We start from the raw sequence: 23,343 nt of genomic DNA, 5'->3' as shown, positions 1-23,343 counted from the left end.
TGATAAATTTGATTTATTTTTTACCAAACCTATATACATATATACAACAACACTCAAAGCTGGCTCAAATGTCTAACTGCAGAATGTCATTGTCTCAAGAAGTCTCTCGACAGCATGTCTTCTAAGACCCTAATGCAGATTTGTATAAGATATTAAAAGCAGAAAATCAAGAAAAATCTAGGCCTACATAAAATGGCTTCTTCGAATTAGCTGCACATGTAAAATGCAGACACCCTTATCTAGAATGCCTTTTAAAAAAATCCTTTTTTCTCTGCTAAGAAAAAGGTATTCAAACTAGTCCACAAAAAAATACCACTAGAAACAGGAGACGGTGCTGACGCTTAATTAGTGAGAAACACAAAATAAACATAAGAGCAATACCAAACAAGGGCCAAATACCTCTTTTAACTGCATCTTTATTTGCTTTTTCAAAGTCCTTTCTCTGTGCCTATTCTCCCTCTCTATCGCTCTTTCTTGTACTACTCATATATTGTATGATCAATACACAACCTTCAAACGGATCAATTCAACACTCTTCATTCATTATAAACACTTGCAAAATTAGGCCTTGGTGAACTGAGCCGTAAGCAAAGAGAGACGTCAGCACTCTTGTAAAAGATATCTGACCTGTGACCTGCCTGCTTCGTCATAAGACTCAAACAAACCTCTGTGGCACAGCATGATGTGTTTGGAATAAGGGAGGCTCCAGCAAAGGCCATAAAACTTCCATCCTGTCACATGAGATTCCAGGAACAATTGCAATCTAATCGTCACAGTGCAAATGAATAACCAGGACAGAGACAAAGAAAGGCTTGGCAATAAACACACATACATACACACACTCAAATCTTTATATAGGGTTTCTATTCAACTACATCTGGTCTGTCTATAACCACATAAAATTATGTTTACTCCCAAAATAAAGTATTTGTTTTCTGTTTAATATGTGTAACTAATAAAGTACAAGACAAAGGAGGCATTTTGTCTGGGCATCTTCTTTTTCAGTAGTCAATAGATAATATATACATGAGCAGGAGCTTTGTCAGTTGGGGTCTATTATGTCCTGATAACTGAAAAAGGAGATGGCAATCAAAATAGGTTTTGATTTTTGACTGTTACAGTTTTTGGATTTTATTTAAAACTGTGGGCTGATGCTGATTGCGGTAAATATCTGCCTAGACTGATGTGTAATAAAGAAGCATAAATTTTTCTGTAAACCAAACTTGCCCATATCAATAAGATTCTGATAACAATGTGCATTTCAATTTGCTGTGATGTGAACCTATGAGTTTGAAAACTTAAAATCTGGACAATAATGAAATTCAGCTCAAAAACTTGAGCTCTTGCAACAAACAACAATATATCAGTCATTTCTGTTTTTTAAGTAGCACTGGTTTGCCCAGTCTTAAACAGTTTTCCGAGTGAGCATGTGTGTAATTTGGAAACATACAGCCTTATATATACATATTAGGTATATAAGAGATTCTCTAGTGACTTAAAACGTGTTTAAAACTGTCCAACAGTATGCTTCTTCACAGCAAGGGCTCAGTGGTGATTAGGCAAATTTAAGAACGTAATAATAATAATAATAATAATAAAGGTGTATATGAAAGAGCATATATTGCTGTTCATTAACAAAGCACAAAATCTTTAGAATTTAACCCTTAACAGAACACACACACACCCACACACATTACACAGAAGGTATGCAAACATTATACAGAAGTCTTTACCCATTATCAGCACAAGCACAGTTACATAATATACCGCGGGAAACTACAAAAACCACACACACGGGCATGCACCAACGCACACACTTCATGCCTATACAGCTCATGATATGTAACTCCACTTACATTCTCAATGCTCAGCTGTAGCTACATCTTCTTATCCTCTCTGTAGGGGTCTTTACATAAACACTGTTGTTACACTCTAATGATCAATGTGATAGTCCTCAGACGAAACTCATATTCATGATCACTCTGAATTTCTCTGCTTTAATTTAAACTGACATGTGTATATAAAAAAATGGTAACACAGAATAACACAGTCACTGGATCACTTCATGATAGGGGTCAGATATTCATTGCATACACAACACATGCACATTTGGGGAGAATCTGGAGGATGACTCCTCTGACCACAGCAATTTTTTCTGTAGATCCAATGCGTGTAGTTTTAACACCAATGAAAGAAATGTGTATTTACCTTTGTAATAAAGAGTTTCATTAATTAAATAAGGCAACTATAATATCCCTCTTAAATATCTTTAAAAGCACTAAAGTTTAAAAAAAGCCAGCTAAGTAAACGTTCTCAACTAAACTATAAAGTGACCATGACTTTTTCTACCATTCAGTGCCTGAATTTCTATTGTCTTTGTACAGGTTCAAAGGATGTCTAAGAGGGCAAAGACACGACATGCACAACAACATTTATATTTTGCTTACAGCTTGGGAACATACTCAATACGCAAGTAATGGCAAATCTAAATATGATTGAAATGAACACTGAAATTTTCCCTCATACATTAATGAGCATAAACATTAATGACCGTGCACAGATTAAGTGACATATCTCGTCAAGGTCTACGGCATATTACACAAACACTTGATTCGGTTTGTAACGTTGGATGTGGGAGAGATTAGCAGGCGTGAAGACATGAGGGACATTATCTAAGACTAAGATGTTATGACAATTGGGTTGAATTATTTTTGAAGTTATAATATCAACCACAGCTAACTGTTAACTCTTTCAGTTCCAGCAAACACTATTAATTCCGTTCTGTCTCTCTCTCTCCCTCTCTCTCGTTGGGAAAAGCCAGTCTATTTCTGTCTATGCCATCTGTAAACTGGAAAGCCTTTGAGAAGAAGGGAGAGAAAAGGAGATGATGAATGAAACAGCAAGCAAGTCTCTTACAACAGAGAAAAACTGAATAACACAGTTAATCATCACCAAATAACCCTCAGAGTCACAGTTACATCCAAGGGATTTTTCTCCTCAAACAAAAGTTCAAAGTAGCTTGCGTCTCTGTTAATAGAAACACAAGGCATGCTGAAAATAGGACTGCATTTCTATCAAGAGAAAGAAAGTGAAATTGAGATCACATGAGTCTGTCACACAGTGTTACATCAACACTGATGCAGCTCAATGTCTCCTAAAGATACATGGTTGTTTCCAATGGGAATCTCCTGACTACAGTTGATCTCTCTCTTGCACACACACAATTGAGTTGGAAAACACACAGATAATTTTGAAGAAAGCACCTTTCAAAAGATGTTTTTGCTAATAGAATACAAATGTAAGTGCAGATTCTAATATGTTAGATGCACCAGAGTATGATATTTAGTAGGTGATTAAAAGCAGAAAAACAGAAAATCTAATATTTCTAAAGAGATGAGAGGAGGCGACATGAAATGTTACTTTTCCAATACTGAAGTTAACACAATCCTTCTTTTCTCTTCTAGGGCCAACACCAGTGTCAAAACGTTGAATAATGGCTGATAGCAATCTGATATATCTTATTTAATAAAGTACCACACTTTACAACGTGATAGGTTTAATACTAGATTCCACTTACAATGAGGTGAGAGGGCCCAGTGTCTAATACAATGGATTTGAGATTTGAGATAAGGTTTTGGCCTAAAAACCTATTCATGCAATACATACAGGGCACTTTAAGACAAAATGGACCATAAAGGAAACTTAATTTTTCATATTTACTACTATTCTGCCATTATCAAACTTACATATTAAACAGGAAATGTTTCGTAGTTACATAGTTATCAGGATTTTATGGAAATACAGAAAAATGATGGATTCCTCCTTTAAACAGATTCCACTTTAAACTCAAAGTCCCAGTCTCTGCACTGAACGCTTCACAAATCACACACACCTAGATCACCACATCATGAAAAACAGTCTTCTCTGTGTTCCTCGTGTGTTTATCTGTTTCCATGGAGGTCCCATGCCTTGACAACTGGATTTGTAGTGTGACTCATACACGCTGCTAAACTGCACCTTGGAGCTGTAATGGGCAAAGTGACACAGTATGAGTGAGTTTCGATCACTCATTTCTCATTCACAACCAATGTCACGCACCCACACACACACATGCACAGCCTCTCAAGGCCTGAAAGAACAGAACCTGATACAATCTGAGAACAGGCTGTTCGAGAGATGGCACATTCTCATACTGAACCTAACAGTGATTTACTAGGGCCCTAAAGATTATGTTTCTTTCATGCATTTTTGAGTTTCCTGTTTTTCCAGGATTATTATTTTTTGTGAATCAGATTTTACTTTGTTAAAAATCAGCTAAATGGAGTTTTAGATTTGCTAAAATGATTGGAACAATGATTTGCGGTAAGTTTAATGTTTAAAGTGGTTCTGTGGAATAATTGTAAGACTTTTAATATCTGAAATATTCAAGTGTTCTATCCATGCTCCATATATTATTTTGTAGCAGCTGTTGTAAAGCAATGAGATACTGTAATGTACGTGCATGTGAAATGTCACAGAACACTGTTGATATTCTCCAGTCCCATTTCAGACAGTAATTTAACCCGGGAACTCAATCTTATTCAGCATTACAATAATTACAATAATTTACATTCTACAAATTTCTCTACAGTTTCTCATTATGCTGAAAAGCTTAACAAGCTTTTTTCTAAATGTTATTCTATGAAATATTGTCTTTCTAGGTGGGGTTAGGAAATATGAATCCTGTGCTTGTTTTCATGAGGGAATTCCATAAAATCTTCTACAGTTCCAATAAACAGGGCCATGGGTTATTCATACAGTCAGCCATGAGCTCAGCTGACCAGGCCAAACTGTGGGAACTCATTCCTTATCCACCTGTTGGTGAATACTGGCCATGGGGACGGCGTGTTTGGTGACCCTGGAAGAATGTGAACTCTGAGGAGACCTTCCCTGGCAGACTATCTCTAGTCAGAAGTCCCCTCACTCAGAGGCCAAAGAGAGGGTGTGTGTGTAGCATGTCTAGATTACAACAAAAATGAGATGGAGGATTAAATTCTGAGACACAGACAAGAAGGGCTGTTCCCAAATCCTCCCTGAAAACAGAAGATAATCTTTCAAAGCTATGAAACTACATGTCCATTAAAAAGTCCTTGTCAGGGCTTAGTCTAATGTCAAACAAAAGGTTTAGTAAAAATGGTTTACACAAGTTTTGCCAACTGTAAATGAGTTTTACTTGACGTCTGAAATTGTTAAGCCCCTTTCACACATGCACGCTAACCCAGAAATGTTTCAGACTTTACCAGGGTTAGCTCTGTGTGTGAAAACAAACACCCATAACATATCTCCCGGACTTTACGCAGACTTTATCTGGCTAGCACCCTAGTAAAGACTCTGGGTAAAGTTAGAGTGAGTGCATGTGTGAGCATAGCTGCTAATGTTCCAGAGTTTCTCCTGCATGCACTACACAGGTGTCACCCCACATCTAAAGCATGACAATGCACCTGACACAGAAGGTCTCCCAGTGTGTGCTACATGTGTGAAAGGACAACTTTCACATCTCCAGCCCTGATACTCTGCAGTTTCTTTAGGATTTCTACTAAGTTCATATGTGAAAGAAGTTTTAGTCTCAAACATCTAGTGCATAGTTAGACAAACAAAATGTGGACACTAAAACATTTAGCTGCATTTAGAGTTAAAAATAATTCACATGGTTATTTTTCTGAACAAATCTTTTCCCATAAAAACACAGCTAACTAATCTTAAAGCCAGAAACCTTATTTCTTCATTTTAAATTTTAAACACTAATGTGGCAGACTGGTATTGTAAGTGGAATTACGGTGCATTGTAATTTCAGAGTACAATAATAAATTATGTGTTCATTTACAAATAGCTATATTCATAATACAGATAAACAGTATTATATCAGTACTAGCTTTTTATGATGTTTATTTCTGTTTACAATTTTTTTCCTTTTACTTTTCTTTTTTTCCCCCTGAAATACAGACAAAGTCTCAAAGCAAGAACGAACACAATGATGAAGGGGGAATACCGGGACTGCACAATCTTTAAAATGACACAAAGTAATTTGCCCAATATCACTTCATTTTCACTCACACAGACACCTACACACACGCAGGGTTTTATATGATTAATACTTGAGTCACAGGAACATCAATATTGTGGGTGTATATATTTTCAGGTTCTTACAACTAAAAATCACCTACTGGTATTTATTTAACATTAATTAAATATTTTCATACCTCAGATATGCATAGTTCTACGTATAGTTATACATTATTCTGACTAAGCATGCCTAAGAATGTGCTGACCAATTCTGAGTAGTGAAAGTAGATATAGGACAAGGAAGACAGCATGGCAGGAGGGTTTACACAATGTAACAGTCTTTCTGTAGTGGACCTGAAATACCTGACCTATGAACAAAGACCTTTAAATGACCCATGACCAAGCAAAAGCAGCAAGCAAAGGCACAGATGGGGCAGCACAGACTGTGAGAATGGACTCTCAGGCACACATGGTCTGTCCCTATCTGTCCCCCCCACCCCCCCAACACACACACACAATGAAGTGTAATAATCTCTCATGTAAACAACTGCTTCTCTTCAAAATGAGATGCATTACCTTTAGAGTGTTTATACTCTAAAAAACTAAAAAGTGCTTCCCTCTTTTAATAAAACAGTTATTTAAATGTAGAATCAATTTTGGTTCACTAAAACCTCTTAAAGTGGTTCTCTAAAGCAAGTCACAGGTTTTTTAAACATAGCTTCTCGTGATTTGTGGTTTAGAGAGAAGACAAAGAAGTCACAAAGAAGTTTGATCAAGGCCTTTTATGTGTTTTTTCAGGACAGTAAAACAAAATGAAGCACATTTCTTTTAGAGAATGGAAACACGCTGTTGTACCCTGCACTTTAGCTATGCCCAAACACTTCTGTGTTTTCAATCTGGCCTTTTATAAACACCAGCAATTACAGCTGATTAGTGTCATATAAACTAGGCCTAACATGTTGAGGACATGCTCAGAAATTTGAGTCTTTGAGTCATGTAAAATTCTTTTGTTTGTCATTTGCAATTACTGGTCACCTGCCAGTAATGATTACAGAGTAATGATTACAGAATAACTACCTAATAACATGTGTAGATCTTTTCATACTGAAGGTAAAAGCTGACTCAAATACATCTAAATATATAGGTGTGTCGTTTTTATATTTTTTATGGGAATATTTTCTTGTTCCATCATCTCCGTTATTTCATTCATTCACATGTTGTGTGTTTGGTGGCAGAAAGAATGTGAAAATACAGTTTCATCTTAAGGAATTTTTGTGAAGTTTATTTGATAATACACTAGACAGGTCTGAGAACAAACATATGTTCTAGAATAAAAAAGTTAATAAAAAAAAACCTACACTGTAAAACTACTTTGTTAATCAGAGGTAACCTGTATAAAGAATATCCTTATGATGTAGGACTAGGCCTACAACTAAGTGCCCAAGCAAAGATCTACTTAGAAGCCTTTGTTTTTTAAGGAAAGGAAATTTACGGCTATTAAATATTTTGGAAGAGAGTCACAGAGTTTGTATGTATGAAAGAAGTGGGAAAGAGAAAAACAGAAAGCAACCACGGCCTTCTTCTCCACTCTCCTCCCTCTGTTCCCTCAGGATCACATTTAACCTACTTCTCTTTGGAGCTCACTTCCAGATGCTACTCAAATTCCCCGGCTTTATCAATCTTTCCCTTTCTTCTCTCTTTCCGAGCAATAATAGCAAAGTCTCGTGGCACAGAAAAAAGAGGGAGCGAGAGAGAGCAGAAAACAGAGATAAAGACAGACTTGGACATGATAATTAAGAGAATATGAGATGTATTCATAAAGCTTCTCACACTGGGAAAGCTAAGTACTGCTCCGTGTCCTTTTTAGCAAAAACACTGTAAATAAGACTGGGATCTGATCCAAGAGCCGTAGCCAAACTTTATAAGAAAATTTATAAGAACAAGGCCTTATATTATGACTCTCTGAACAATTCTCAGTAATCCTTGCATGATTTTGTGTTCATACCTTTATACAGATATCTCACCATAACACATAACTTCAGTAAAACACAGCTAACTTGACCAAACTTTTCCAGACATCTCAAAACCGTCAAACTCCATAAACCCAATAATATCTTGCTTTCTACTTACCTGTGTAAGTCCAGTATCAAGCATTTGTTAAACATATGGTGATTTAAAAAGCTCAGTCTGTTCTTTCTGAGAGCAGGTGGAGCAGAAAGAAGCTCATTTGCTAAGCTCGCTAAACACATGGAGCACTGTAAGAGCATGTGATGTTTCTATTTACATTGTGTTGTATTATGTTTGACTTAATAGAATTGCCTGGGGCCACGTTTGACACTTTCCTGAAAACACACCGTTACAACCTCACACAAGCATACACTAAAACACACATGCTCCTGTCAGAATCTGGAGTCTGTAACCACAGCATCTGAGCCTCTGCAGCCCCGAGGTTCCACTGACCTACTGACCTGAGGGTCCAATCGTAGCTGTGAGTGTATGGGGCTGTGTGTGTGTGTGTTTACACTCAACAGGAGGTGGACAATTGACAATTTTCAACAATACAGGCTTCCCTCAGACCAAACCTCTAACAGGAAACAAGCATGAAGCCAGAGAAAAGAAAAGGTTTAAAAAAAAAAAAAAAAAGGACCAGAAAAATCATTTTAAAAGATAGCACTTTATTTAGTCTGCAATTCCAGAGAGGACAAATCCCCAATCCCAAAAATAGCTTTGTGTGTGTGTGTGTGTGTGTATGTCTGTGCATTAATGAAGCACTAACAGGCATTGATAAAACATTAATTTCAATTAAATCAAATATATAACTGTACTTGATAACACACAAGTTGGTATTGATCAAGTTGGCCCTAAATAAAATCTATTTTAAAAATATCACACATGATATACCTTCTTCAGTTTTAACAGTAAATATTAATTAGACAGAAAGAACTCTACCAGGAAGGAAGGCACACAGACTTCCTTTAGTTTGCTGAACGCACCCAGCAAACCAAACACACACACACGTTTCAATAACAATGATATGATTTTAAAAACGTTTTTAAAATTTCAACATCCGTTATTAACTGACATTCATTACAGGGCGCTGCCATCAGTTCATTGCACTCAATTTTAAATTTAGCTTTAAAATATTAATATTAAAAAGCCAAGAGGTGTATGTTGGTTGGTAATGGCATGTTTATTGTAGGTTTTTTGGCAGTGACTATTAAATTGTTGATACTGTTATTGAAATTATATTGTATCAACCAAAATTAAGAAATATATTGTGATATAAATTCTGGCCATATTGCACAACCCTATTTCAGAGGCCGGTATCTTAATAGTACAAAAATAATTCTACCCAGAGCTGCTTCACTTAATCTCTCTCTCTATCTCATATATATGTTAGTAGGTGTAACGAGAAGTGGAAATGCCAGAAATTCTAATGAAAACACAAATCTAATGAAACCCACATAACAGCCTGGTAGCATGAACATACATTTGCTTGGATTAGCACTATGGGTAAATTCCCACTTTGATTCCCATATCACTGTGCATCCCTAGTAAGAGAGACTAGTAGGGGAATTTATATATATTCATTTATTTATTTATTTATTTTTCAGCATTTTTTTTTGGCAGTATCTTTAAGCAAAAGTGTTGAGATTTGCGTTCTGCGTTGTTCCAACATTATAACGTGGGTGGGTTTAGGTCAGAGATAAGAGGAGCTTAAAGGCTTTCTCCATGCCACAGACCAAGAGCGGCTTTTCTTATGGTCTAATCAGTGAAAATAAAAATGCAGATAAGGCAGCAGAGAGAAATACAAAGAGAGAGAAAGTGAAACAAAAGGGAGATAACATGAGAGATTGAAAATGTTGTTTATTTTGTATAGAAACAAGTAATAGAACAAACCTCCTAATCTTTCAGGTGTTTTCTTCAGTCCCACTGCTAAAGGTGCTTAAAATCAGGCACCTAGCCATGCAGTCTGCCTTTATAAACATTTGTGAAAGAAAGGTTAGTTCTATAGAGCTGAATTTGATGCATGGTACTATAAAAATATGTCACACATTTTGTGAAATTCTTCCCTCCTAGATATTCCAAGATCATCTATGACCAGTATTATTGATGAGTGGAAGTGTTTAGAAACCACAGCAACTCAGTCACAAAGTGGCAAACTACGCAAAGTTAAGAGCGGATTGGTGTAGGGAACACCACCACTGTACTCTGAAGCAATTTAAATATGTTCTGTACAGTGAAAAAAATTCTCTACCTGGCAATCTGATGGATGAATCTGGGTTTGGCAAATGCCATGAAAACCTTACCTGCCTAACTGCATTGTGCCACCTGTAAAGTCTGGCGGAGGAGGGATAATGCTATGCGGTTGTTTTCCAGGTGTGCGCCTATGTAAGTGTCCCAATACTTTTGTCCATACGGCGCATAAACCTTTAAATGCTTTAAACCTCAGGGGCAAATGCTCAGTATTATCCCTGTTTTTACGATGCTCAGTTTTGCTTCACTGACCTTCTATTCTCTTGCTCATGGCAAATTTAATTTCTATCCCCTCTCTATCGCGCACTAAGCCAGTATCTTCGCTTAGCCAATAGCAGCTCGGTCACCCAGAAAATAGAGGACACCCAACACCTACCCAGCAGAAAGAGGGCAAAAGAGAAATATAGACCGCAAGATACAAAGAGACACACAACAAGTAAAGAGATAGACAGGCAGAGAGAGAAATAGAAAGGAACAGAATGAGAGAAGGAAGCATGGTGGGTGTGGAGAGGTGGCAGAAAGAGATAAAGGAGAGAGAGAATAAAAGAAGAGAGAGAGAGAGAGAAAGAAAGAAAGAAAGAGAGAAAGAGAGAGAGAGAGGGGGGGGGGATCTTTACCAGTGCTAGTACTGTCATCACTGACTGATAAAGAAGCTCTCCAGTGTTCTCTGATTAAATTACACTCTAATCTAAATCTTAATCTCAATCTGCCATTGGCTCTAGGCTCATCTTAGCTCCAGACTGAACATCTAATCAGATGCTGAGCCTGTATATCAGGATGAGGAATGAGAGAAAATGGGTAGAAAATCTAAGGTTGGTACATTGTGAAAAACAGCCAAAATCCATTCATAAAACATGTAATCTCTTTTATAAAAAAAAGAGTTAACTGCAGTTTTATGGACATGTAACCATTATTTTGGTTATATATATATATATATACACACATTTTTCTGTACAATATTTCTATTGTGATTTAAGATGAATTTTTCTCATAAATTAAGATGCAGGCTTGTTTTTATAACCAAAAATACCAAGAAGATCTGTCTTTGATATTTTTATGCTGAATGCTGAATGTAGATTCATGTAGTTGTGGTTATTGTCATCTCCTCAGTAGAGTACATATGCAATAACAGTATATATGTGATTATAACTTTAAATGGAACTACCTGTGGAAGATTTTTTTCCAAGAGCATTTCTAGAGCATTTCTATTGGCTTCCATTGACAGAGACAGATCCACACAAAACAAACAAGCACTGAGAACAAGAGGTTTATATACACTCACTACAAACAAGGAACACCTTTCAAGGATGACAGGGGCTAGGGCAGAGATTAGAACAAAACAAAAACTCTTTTAGCAATAGTGACAACAACAAAAGATGTAGTAAACTAAACATCTGTAAAAATGTAGGTACATGTTTTAAATCTAAACATCTCAACATTTTAAGACATTCTTGATAAAGCAGTTTATAATGAAAACTGCAGCTCTGTGCTCATTTTTAATTTGTGATTTCAATATAAAGGCAATTAATCTTTCAGCCCTAAAGAGAAAGATATATATTTTTAAATATACATTGACACTAAGGACAAGTGCCATGCATGTGGCTTATTTTCTCATTGCTGAATGCCATCAAATCCTCACAGCAATGTTGAATGAGCAGGGGAGACTTAATTATCAACAGTGTAACATTGACATTATTTTGATGTATCACACATATATTTGGAACCAACAATCAGAGAAACCCTTATTTGAGACTCTGATTGGTCAAAATGTAGTATTTGTACCTTAAAATTACAGCTTTTATATGACTGTGATGGTCCACGGAGCTGTAATAGGGAGAACAGAGCCTCTGTGGCGGCTGCGCTGGATCCTCTGCTGGTTTACTGCACTAAGCAACTTCTGAATCACAGACAGAGGACTCTCCCGAGAAATGGGTAACGCTTAGCGGCACATAGCTTACAGGTGGATCTAGCTTGGTATTCCTGGTATGGACATTATGGGTCTGTCCCATAACCTAGTGAGCTGTCTAAGTAGGCACTGACTACGTAGGCAGTGTTCCAATCGTCATCTGTCCTCATAAGGCAGATTACTGAGACGCTCTTGTTAGAAAGCAATTGTGTCACTGCTTTTTCCCACCCACTGCATGCAACCAGTGCTTACATACCTCAGCAGCTAGCGTTGCCTCAGCGATTCAGTGTGATGGATACTGCTCTTCCTGGTTTTTTTTTTTTTTTTTTTGCTCTGGAAGAAGAGCGAAATAGATGGGAGTTGTGTGAGCAGTTCACAGTGGAATTGCCCTCATGGCTGAGGAAGGGTTCGATGCTGCCTTAAAATTCGACCAGATTGAGGTACCTTAATAGGCATCATTTTTGAGATATCTAAGAATTGGGACATCCTACATGTCGGGAGCACTCGCACTATGATGTAAAATGCTCTCCATGTAGAAAGCTCACTAGGTTTGGGGACAGACCCGTTAAACATGACCATAAATTCTTCAGCTGTTTGTTTTAAATATGTTGAAATTGAGGCAAAGCTTTAGTGTTGTTTTATGTCACTTGGCCCTGTTCAGAGTGAACCTCTAGAGCGGTTGTGTGAGTTTGAATAATTTACCTTTGATCACGTGTGACTAAACAACTGGGGGCAAATAATCCAGTCAAATGAATAGGCCTTTGTCAGCACTAATCCGTTATCTATACATTTGCGTTTTATTTTCCTTATGCTTTTATACAAGAATTATCTGCCTGTCTTTCCCTTTCTATGCTCTTTAAAGGAGAGGAATTTCTGAGGAATGTGATTTATGTCTGCAACACTCCCTCTAGCCCATGTTCCCATGTGTGAAACACACATTGGAAAGACAAAGTACAATGCTAGGACAAAAGTTTGTGGACACCTGCTTTTTTCATGCAGTAAGAGCAACAACTCTTCTAGGAAAGCGTTATAATCAATGGCAAAACATTTCTGTGGTATTTCATGTTTATGTTATCTCCTCCATGAGAGTGTGCTGTGTTCATATGTCTGGTGTCAGCCTGTATCACTGGGCCTTTAGCTTGGTTTCCTGAAAGGCTGGTAAATTAATCCATAAATATCATATAAAATATAAGACTTCTTATACAAGTTGTACAGAATACAGATGATATTAATAGGAATGTTTTATGGGTGCAAACACAAGACACAATTCAATTGTTACATCAAAAACACTACAAATATTTGCACTTCTTCTGTGGTCATATTGTGTGTCTCTGTTTGTGTGTGTCTGCTTTACATGTCTGTGTGTGAGAAACAGCAGAACATGAAAGAGCCCAGAGCAGCAACTGTAATGATTAAAATTACAGCACCCTTTCATCACATTCAGACATCAGTGCAGTCGGGAAGACTCTCACACACACACACACACACACACACACACACACACACACACACACACACACACACACACACACACACACACACACACACACACACACACACACACACACACACACACACACACACACACACACACACACACACACACACAATGGTTGCCATGGCAACCATAGCAGCCACTATGCATATAAGGCTTCAGCTCTAAAACATAGAGACAGATCTAAGCACTGGCTGTTTATTGCTCAGCTTAAAGGTGCTGTATACAGTTCTGGAGAGGGACTCCTGATATTTGAGCTCAGCAATGTTTGGGGTGTGTTTCTGCCTTGAGCTCAGAGATGTTGGCTGGGCTCCAGACCCACCACAACCCTTCAGTTACAGATCAAATGTGTGTGTGTGTATGTGTAATATATATATATATATATAAAATTATAAGAATTTGTTATGAAACATTGTGCTGAAATGTGGATTCAGAGAGTTACAGATAAGACCTAGCTTTTGTTTTATTATGCCAACCCATTTTATATCAAACCCAAGGTGGGGATAGCTGTGATGTGGAAGAGATAATGAGTTTTGGCTTAAAAACAACACTAGTAGGAGTGATAAACGCACTCACATACCCTTGCTCAGTGAGGTGAGATGATACGGCTGCTTTTATTGCGGCGATGTGATATACAGCAGTAGTTGTCTGTGTGCGGCTCTGCCATTAAATGGCTGTTCCATCAGAACAACCCTGCCATCTTTCAAGCTTCACTGCCTGCTAGGCTGCCTTCTGTGCTCTTCTCATATGTTAAGATGGTAACTGAAAAGCATTTATTTTGGAAAGTTATCATTGATAACTTTAGGGCTCCTAAGAGGCGCAGTGGACTAATCGTTGTTCCTACCACAGAGTAATCAGCTTGCCCCAGCCTCAGCCACTCTGAAAAACATTCTAATGTACAAAAGACAACACTTCTAGTCAATCCATAGTGTGGTGCTCTTCATTCATCATGCCAAGTCGAGCGTGGAATCCTTCTTTGTTTACAAGATCCACAGAGCCCCCTTCGGCCAATCAAGCGTCTCACAAGTGCAAACCACCCAGATAAAATATGCATGGAGAAGAAATTTGAGAGAATGATGGAAAAGAATGAGAAAGGGGAGGGAGAGGGTGAGAGAGAGAGATGTGGCCTAGGCAGACAAAAAGCTCTCTGTGTGCACTATCACTCGAGCCTCTGTGTTTCTCTCTCTCTCGTTCCACTTCTCGGCTTGCTCTCCCTCAATCCATCTTCCCAGTCTTATCTTGCCCTCTAAACCTGCATGGTTCTCTCCATCACGCTTCACCATTCCATAAATCTCTCTTATATTCCTAAAGGGGGCTCTGCAGGATAGACAAAAAATCCATTGCATTCAGGGGTGCAATGAATATTCAATCAATTTGATCAGACATTCCATTTTGAACAAGCATGAAATGAAAAGGGACAAATGCATATGAGCCTGAGATCACAATGCCCAATACCAAGTGTTGGCTAGAGGAGTAAAATGTCCTCAAGCATTTGCCTCTAAGGCAGTGAAATGGAGTTCTCCAGCATGATGGAGCACTATTCAATACCTTTGGGATGAGATAGAATGGCTTTTGTGATCCAGAACTAATTACTGAAAATCAGCACCTGACCTGGCTTTTGTTCTCATTGCTGAATGCCATCAAATCCTCACAGCAATGTTGAATGAGCAGGGGTGACTTCAATCAACAGTGTAACGTTGACATTATTTTGATGTATCACACATATTTTGATCCAACAATCAGAGAAACCCTTATTTGAGACTCTGCTGGGTCAAAACATTCACTGCACACACTGTAATTGATTACATGGATTAAATACATATTAGATCCTGGTATATCATTCTCATTTGCATACTGCAGTATGATAACAGTAACACTACGTTTGATACTATGGTAATGGTTTACAAATGATATACAGTGCTGCCTGAATTGCGCTTCCCTGAGAAACTGACATGAGGAGAGGCATTTGTGACATGAGCTCCTCAGGCCCGTGTTCATTAGACAGACACAGCATTGTGCAGACTGAACATCGAGGGCATTTCAGTGCATAGTACAAACGTGCCTGGCACGGCCAGAGAATCAAAACACCCACACCACACCGCCCTCAGAGCCTTGTGCCCAAAAATACCATATGAACACAAAACATATTCTCCATATTCTCTGTACTGACCCATTTCTAGCTGGCAGGATGATGCTTAGAGTCAAAGAGTGTAATAATTATAAGTGGAAAAATTTGTCAGTCTAAAGGAGATGAGTCATTTGCATTGAACTTTTTTGTAAAATTAGAACCATTTATAAGCAATTGAATACAATTCAAAGTGAATTATTCTGTTAATGCTTCTTTTAAATAAAAGGTCATTCCTACCAGGTAAAAGAAGGAATTGTCTTAGTATCTCCAAAGAAATTTATTACAAAATTATTTCTGACCATTCCTAGGTTTAGGCTTTTTCTATTGGTAGCAGGCCCTTCAGCATTGCTGCCCCCACACTCAGAAACTCCTTACCTTCTTCCATCCTTTTTTTATTCTAAGTATCTAAGGCATTATATTGCGATACTAATATTTATACATACTGTAGACGTCCACCATTTTGGCATTCATAAATAATTTTTCTAAAAACAAAAAAAATCTATCTATCTGTGATGAAACTTGAGAATACCTGATGCACTAAATCTGAATTTCCAGAATTGCAAAAGAATTACACAGTTATGTGGTCAGAAATGTAACAAACAGATCTAATTACATGTTCAACCCTGGTGTGACTCACCTAAGTTAAAACACTGACTGTAATTTCACACACAAGGAAACTGAGCAGATGGATCTGTAGAGACAAGCATTTGTACTCGCTCTCATTTTCACACACACAAAGCACCATAAGATTACCGTTATCCTCTGTAGCACGTATGCAAAACCAAACTCTAGGCCCATCTGCACCTGTGTGCTTAATAATAAGCTCTGCTTCACATGCACAACAAAGTTGAAGGCCTAGTCAATGTCAGCTCACAACAACAATCCTACAACAGGTAAGTCTGACACCAAGCTTTATAAGCATTGAATGAAAGCAAAAAAAAAAAAAAAAAAAAAAGACACTTGGAACAAAACCCACAGAGGATCACAATAGACTAATACACACTGCTGCAGGTCAGGAAACATCTGGCTAAAGTGCTGTTAAAGGAGAATTTTTCAAAATTTCCATTATATTATATAGCTCTGATGTAAACAAAGGCATTCAAAGAGGTTTGATGTGAAATGTGCCTCTCTAGAGAAACTGACTGAGAATTGGACTCAGTGGAAGTGGTGATAGAAACCCAAATTCTGAAGAGAACAGTTCCCTAAAAAAAAATATTTTTCAGATTCACTTTGTTTTACTCAGAAGATAATGTTCAGGTTCACTGGTAATTTTGGCCAGTAAATAAAATGGCTTTACATGCATTTTACAAATGACATACAACATGGTTTACATCTCAACTGCTGTATTTTGCTGGAAAAATTTGTAAATTCCTTTTTAATACAAACAAAGACATTTACTACCTGCTTACAGCTCAACTGCACCTGCGAACTCAACATACTTCAACAAGAATTTAAGATTAATCGGGATTACTACAGATTAGGAAGGAAAAGAAATTCAAGACAACAAATAGAATCACATACTAAGCTCCTTCTCCATTGTGTCTAAAGTTCAGAGAGGGAAATCTCTCTCATCTTCTGGTGAAGTCTACAGAAAAGCTCAGAACAAAATAGGAACCAAAACATTCTAAAGCAGCACTTTAGTTCTGTTAATATTTTTATGTTTCCCCTGCTCTAACACACTAATAATAACAACCTAAAGAATGACCTGATAATAAGATAATGAGTTGAAGTGGGTGTGCTGGAGATGCAGAAACATTCAAACATGCAGCACCAGGAAACCTCCAAAACCACAGGGCTGTTCCTAGGATTCCTTAAGCATACTAATTAGCTCAGAAAATCATGTTTTGTGAAACAGTTCCCAAGATATGTGAAAATGTGTCTCCAAAGTAAACTGAGGAAAATGAAAAACTGTTACAACTTAATGTACTTATGCAAAATAATTTCTGCAGCCTGCTTTGTACATTACTGGTCCCAGTAAACAACACAAAGTTTCACCAAACCTGAACAAACCTCCCTGAAAAGATCCAGACTCAGATCAATGTTGAAAATAGCAGTGTTTACCTGGATGAGGAGGTGGCAAAGTCTCCACCTTCCAACAGTCGGATTTTGCAGAAAAGCACCCCATTCACAAACGGCACAGCTGTCAGCTCCTCCAGAGTGAAATGGACCTGGAATTTGAACTTCTTTTTCTTCATCAAAAACGCCATAGCTTTTGTGTGTAGTTAACTGGATTCTGCTGCTGTTCCACTCTTTAAAATGGAGAAAGACGGAGGTAGATAATAACAGGAGGGGAGCCTTATTAATCTGGTGCTTGGAAGTCCTTCTTGATCTTCTTGACGCCTCTGCTTTGGTTCAGCATCTCAGGAGAATACTGTGAAGACTCTGTAACACAAGACCAGTGCCAGTCACTAAGATATGCACTCAAAAGACAAATCGGTAAAGAGGGATTATATAATGAATAACTGAATTTCCCTCGCAGTTTAAGTGGTATGTTTATGATGTTAATATTTATATATATATATGCATACATATTTATAAAGACAGAGACAGAGAGAGAGAGAGAGAGAGAGAGAGAGAGAGAGAGAACGCTAAAATTAAAACCTGTTTTGAATGTAGTTTCTGTGATGATGGGACTAGAACAAACACTAATTTACATATAGCTCATTAGTTCTGTCCATTTGCACTACAGTGAAATGGAATAATTCATCACTGGCTGTTTTTTAATGATGTACCCAATCTGAACCGAGCGCATTCACAGAAACCAGTCTTATTCTTAAAGGCACAGTAACAAAACAAAACATTTCCGAGGGAAAAGAGAAGCTTGTTGAAATGGTCCTGTAGCGATGAACGTTTTATGTGGACAGAGAAAAATAACAAGTCATGCAAAGTAAATGATGAATGTCAGCCCTTTAACGTTACTTAACTTACCTCAGGGAAACAACAGCCTCGGAGAAACACGGTCCAATGTATGTGGAACTCTTTGTGACAGATACACTGAAATACATCAAGTATTAGTGAAATAAAATCGTTAAAAAGCGGAGTAAATGAAGCGCACCTCGACAATGAAACAACGTTTACGTATTTTTCTCTCTGTCCGAGAACCGTTGCCCCTAACAACACAACGAACCGAACTCTCTTACGGGCAGTTTGACAAAGAGAGCGCGCTGCGTGGAATATGTTTGGTTTTGCTACTGACCAAAACCAGACAAAAAGACACAACTGCAGCATTGACTAAGCGCTCAGTGGTACTAGAAAAACATAGTGGACCTACCAGACTGTAAGTCACGTCTCTGAGCGAGCAGAGCCGAGTGGAGTAAAGTGTCTCTACCGTAAATCTCACTGAACTTCAAGCTTGGCTCATTCTTTCAGCTTAAACTCCGCCCACACTGACGCGTGGACTTCCCTAATTACAACCCGTTCATCCGCGCACTGCTCTCTGCTCCACACTCAGGAGCACATACTCTAATCTTGTAGTATATTTAACATATAGCATAACATACCATTTTCTGTGGGATTCTGCTCCCTAAATAGTCCTTACTCGTTTCTGCCCCGCCATTTCCAGCCTCCTCAAACCTCACTGCTTTTCATTACTGACCAATTAAACAATTTTACTAAGCACATTTCAAACTAAGAGATGACATGTAATGCTCGGTAATAAAACACACAAACCTTGCTTTAAGATGTTACCAAACTTTCAATGTGTTTCTGAAATACGGAAAATGTCCCTGGGCTGATTTCCAGTGCAGTAATTCACTCCTTATAAGTTCAACGTCAGCTGGCGGGTTTGAACTGCTGAAGGTAAAATAGACCTCCAGGGACTATCCAGTTGTTTATCTTGTAAACATATATGTAAAGTGTTGCTATAATTGTAAATAATGTAACACGAGTGAAATAAACTGTCTATTCCTCATGTCTCAAAAAGACAGGTTCAGACAACCAGGGCTTCTGATGTCATAGGATCAATCCTTGTCAACTCATATTTTCTGATAAGGGTATGAGTAAGTCTACGTGTAAGTAAATGCACTGGTGACATCATAAAATTAAATATTCAAAAATTAGCTATATTCACAGATTGGTTCATATTCTAACATATTTATTTATTTACATACGTGTGCACATTTTTAAAGGTGAACAATGTTACAGACTAAGAAATAAGGCCTATTATGTGCTTTTAACGCAGTAGAGGTTGAGTAGAATAATATGCTGAAGACACACAGAAGCTTTGCTTGTTTTCTATAATATCTGTGATCTCTATGAAGTAAAAGTCTCACATTTGTAAATAAGCTAGTAAATGCACGTTTTGTGTTTTTGTGTCTGTATTTTCAGTTTAACGCCAGCATTTATGTGTCGTGTTAGTGCCATTCCTCTGTCAGGATTCCCGAAATCATAACAAAGACCAAACAGACCCTAAATTATGTGTATATAGCGCCATCTGCAGACATCTACACATAGAGCAGGCGTCAGTTTCTTTCCTGACATAAGTACTGTGTTCTAGATTTTAAACACTGTGCTCACTCTAATAATCACACCTCCTTCGTTCGTCCACCTTTAAGTAGCATCTATTGTTACACAGTTTGTATTACTCTTCCTGTAGTTTTTCATCAGAGATCAGTGGATGCTCAACAGTGGTTGGTGGACTATGTTCAGTCCAGCAGAGATGAAGTGGCGAAAAACTCCAGCAGCATTGCTGTGCCTGATCCATTTGTATCAGTGCAACAAACACTAACACCTGCACCATGTCAGTGCTAAAGATGACCCACCATTCAAAAGATACTTGCCCTGTGGTGGGCATTACACACACACACACACACACAAAATCAAGATCAAAGAAGGCAAATATTCATCATTTTATTCTAAAATTAAATTAATATATAGATTTGGAAAGCAAACATTTACTTAAGATACATTTTAAGTATCTTATTGAAGAAACTGCATATTTATCTTATAAAATAATAAATAAAGCTTTGACATTAAATGGCTGATGCTGAGCAATTTCATTGTTAATGCTATTTGTGCTTTTACAGTGTATGAGATACATACAGGTGCTGGTCATAAAATTAGAAATTCATGAAAAATTTGATTTATTATAAATAAATATTTATTTCAGTAATTTCATTCAAAAACTGAAACTTTTATATTATACTCATTCATTACACACAGACTGATATATTTCAAGTGTTTATTTCTTTTAATTTGTTGATTATAACTGACAATTTATGAAAACCCCAAATTCAGTATCTCAGAAAATTAGAATCGTACTTAAGACCAATACAAAAAAAAGATTTTTAGAATTTAGAATATTGAGAAAAGGATCAATATTGAAGACACCTGGTGCCACACTAATCAGCCAATTAACTCAAAACATCTGCAAAGGCCTTTAAATAGTCTCTCAGTCTAGTTCTATAGGCTACACAATCACAAAGAAGACTGCTGACTTGACAGTTGTCCAAAAGACAACCATTGACACCTTACATAAACAGAGCAAGACACAAAAGCACAAAATATACCAGCAATAGGGATAACCGCACCCTGGAGAGGATTGTGAAACAAAATCCATTCGAAAATGTGGGGTAGATTCACAAAGACTGGACTGCAGCTGGAGTCAATGCAAAGAACCACCATGCACAGCTGTCGCATTCCTTGTGTCAAGCCACTCTTGAATAAGAGACAGTGTCAGAAGCGTCTCGCTTCCAATAAGGTCTGGACTGCTGCTGAGTGGTCCAAAGTTATGTTTTCTGATGAAAGTAAATTTTGCATTTCCTTTGGAAATCAAGTTCCCAGAGTCTGGAGGAAGAGAGGAGAGGCACAGAATCCATGTTGCTTGAGGTCCAGTGTTACGTTTCCACAGTCGGTGATGGTTTGGGGTGTCATGTCATCTACTGGTGTTGGTCCACTGTGTTGTGTGAGGTCCAAGGTCAATGCAGCCGTCTACCAGGAAGTTTTAAAGCACTTCATGCTTCCTGCTGCTGACCAACTTTATGGAGATGCAGATTTTGTTTTCCAACAATACTTGGCACCTGCACACAGTGATAAAGCTACCAGTACCTGGTTTAAGGACCATGGTCTCCCTGTTTTTAATTTGCCAGCAAACTCACCTGACCTTAACCCCATTGAAAATCTATGGCGTATTGTGAATAGGAAGATGCAATACGTCAGACCCAACAATGCAGAAGAGTTGAAAGCCACTATCAGAGCAACATGGGCTCTCATAACACTTGAGCAATGCCACAGACTGATCGACTCCATGCCACGCCACATTACTGCAGTAATTCAGGCAAAAGGAGCCCTAAGTATTGAGTGTTGTACATGCTCAAACTTTTCATGTTCATACTTTCCAGTTGGCCAGTATTTCTAAAAATGCTTTTTTTTTGTATTGGTCTTAACTAATTTTATGAGATCCTGAATTTAGGGTTTTCATTAGTTGTCAGTTAAAATCATCTAATTAAAAGAAATTCTGTTTGTAATGGATGAGTATAATATACAAGTTGCACTTTTTGAATGGAATTACTGAAATCAACTTTTTCATGATATTCTAATTTTATGACCAGCACCTGTATATTTCAATTATAGACATAATATTAAACTAACAAACAGTTTATGACTTTCTCAGTCATAATAAATGACCCTATTTGTAATTTCTGCTGTTTGTTTAAAATGCACTCAAGAGCTGGCTAAACGCTACTAAATGAGGAATATTTGGGGAATCGAAAGAATCGACTCTTATTGGGAGCCGATCTAACGACTCGGATTATTCTGGAACGTGAATCACTAAGAAAGGCGGGCTGGGAATGTTGTGGGTTGTAATTTATGATTGGTCGAAGTATCCGTCAATCACTCAAATTTTTTCTCGCCCCGCCCCTTTTCTCGCCAACTCATTCATTCTCTGCTCCACCTTAGATTTTTCTCCAACCCACGTACTCTCAAGCAAACCCCAACTCACATGTTTATTTTAAAGTTTGTGTCTAAAACTGGAATCTACTTTATATATTTTCTATATTATATATGTTACATCCTTCGGCTTTCTGGCGAGTTAACGTTAAACTAGTCTCGTAGTGGAGGGCATTGCAGCTCACTTCCGTGAGTCATATGAGATGGCTCAGCTCACAAATAAGAGGCTCCTAACAGACCATTGTCATTATGTCATTATTATTAAATAATAAAAAACTATACTTCTCATGTAACTAAATTTTATATATATATATATATATATATATATATATATATATATATATATATATATAAATTTTTTTTTTTTTTGAAAAATATTAAATATATTGAAATTCATTTTTTGTATTAATTTTAATCAAAATATGCAGGCAAATTGCAAGCAAATCAACCAACAGACAACAGAAAAAAATCCATATTTAAAAACATTCAAATACGAATAAACAAGAAATACAACTTACATAGAAACCAACGATTGGTGTATGGTTTCACAATAAGTAGTGTAACTGTCATGCAGCTCCAGGGTTTATGGGTTCAAACCCTGCATTAGTTAACTGTCTCTGCATGGGT

The 23,343-nt window shown here is 37.5% G+C and overlaps 1 protein-coding gene across 4 annotated transcripts in view; it reads right to left on the bottom strand.

Moving 5' to 3' along the window:
* eeig1b (estrogen-induced osteoclastogenesis regulator 1b) overlaps positions 1-20,401 on the bottom strand; it is a 53,128-nt gene extending 32,727 nt beyond the window's left edge. The window contains exons 1-3 of one of the 4 annotated variants that reach the window (XM_066659079.1): positions 20,358-20,401; positions 18,757-18,822; positions 17,890-18,210 (exon numbers count right to left, since the gene is read on the bottom strand). In XM_066659079.1, the coding sequence (XP_066515176.1) occupies positions 17,890-18,035 (146 nt within the window). In that variant the 5' untranslated portion in view covers positions 18,036-18,210; positions 18,757-18,822; positions 20,358-20,401. The other 3 variants (XM_066659076.1, XM_066659081.1, XM_066659078.1) reach the window with 3 other exon arrangements.
* Positions 20,402-23,343: the final 2,942 nt, after the last annotated feature.

This window comes from Hoplias malabaricus, chromosome 2, assembly GCF_029633855.1.
Source record: "Hoplias malabaricus isolate fHopMal1 chromosome 2, fHopMal1.hap1, whole genome shotgun sequence".
Taxonomy (NCBI): domain Eukaryota; kingdom Metazoa; phylum Chordata; class Actinopteri; order Characiformes; family Erythrinidae; genus Hoplias; species Hoplias malabaricus.
This window is presented reverse-complemented; position numbering and strand designations above follow the sequence as displayed.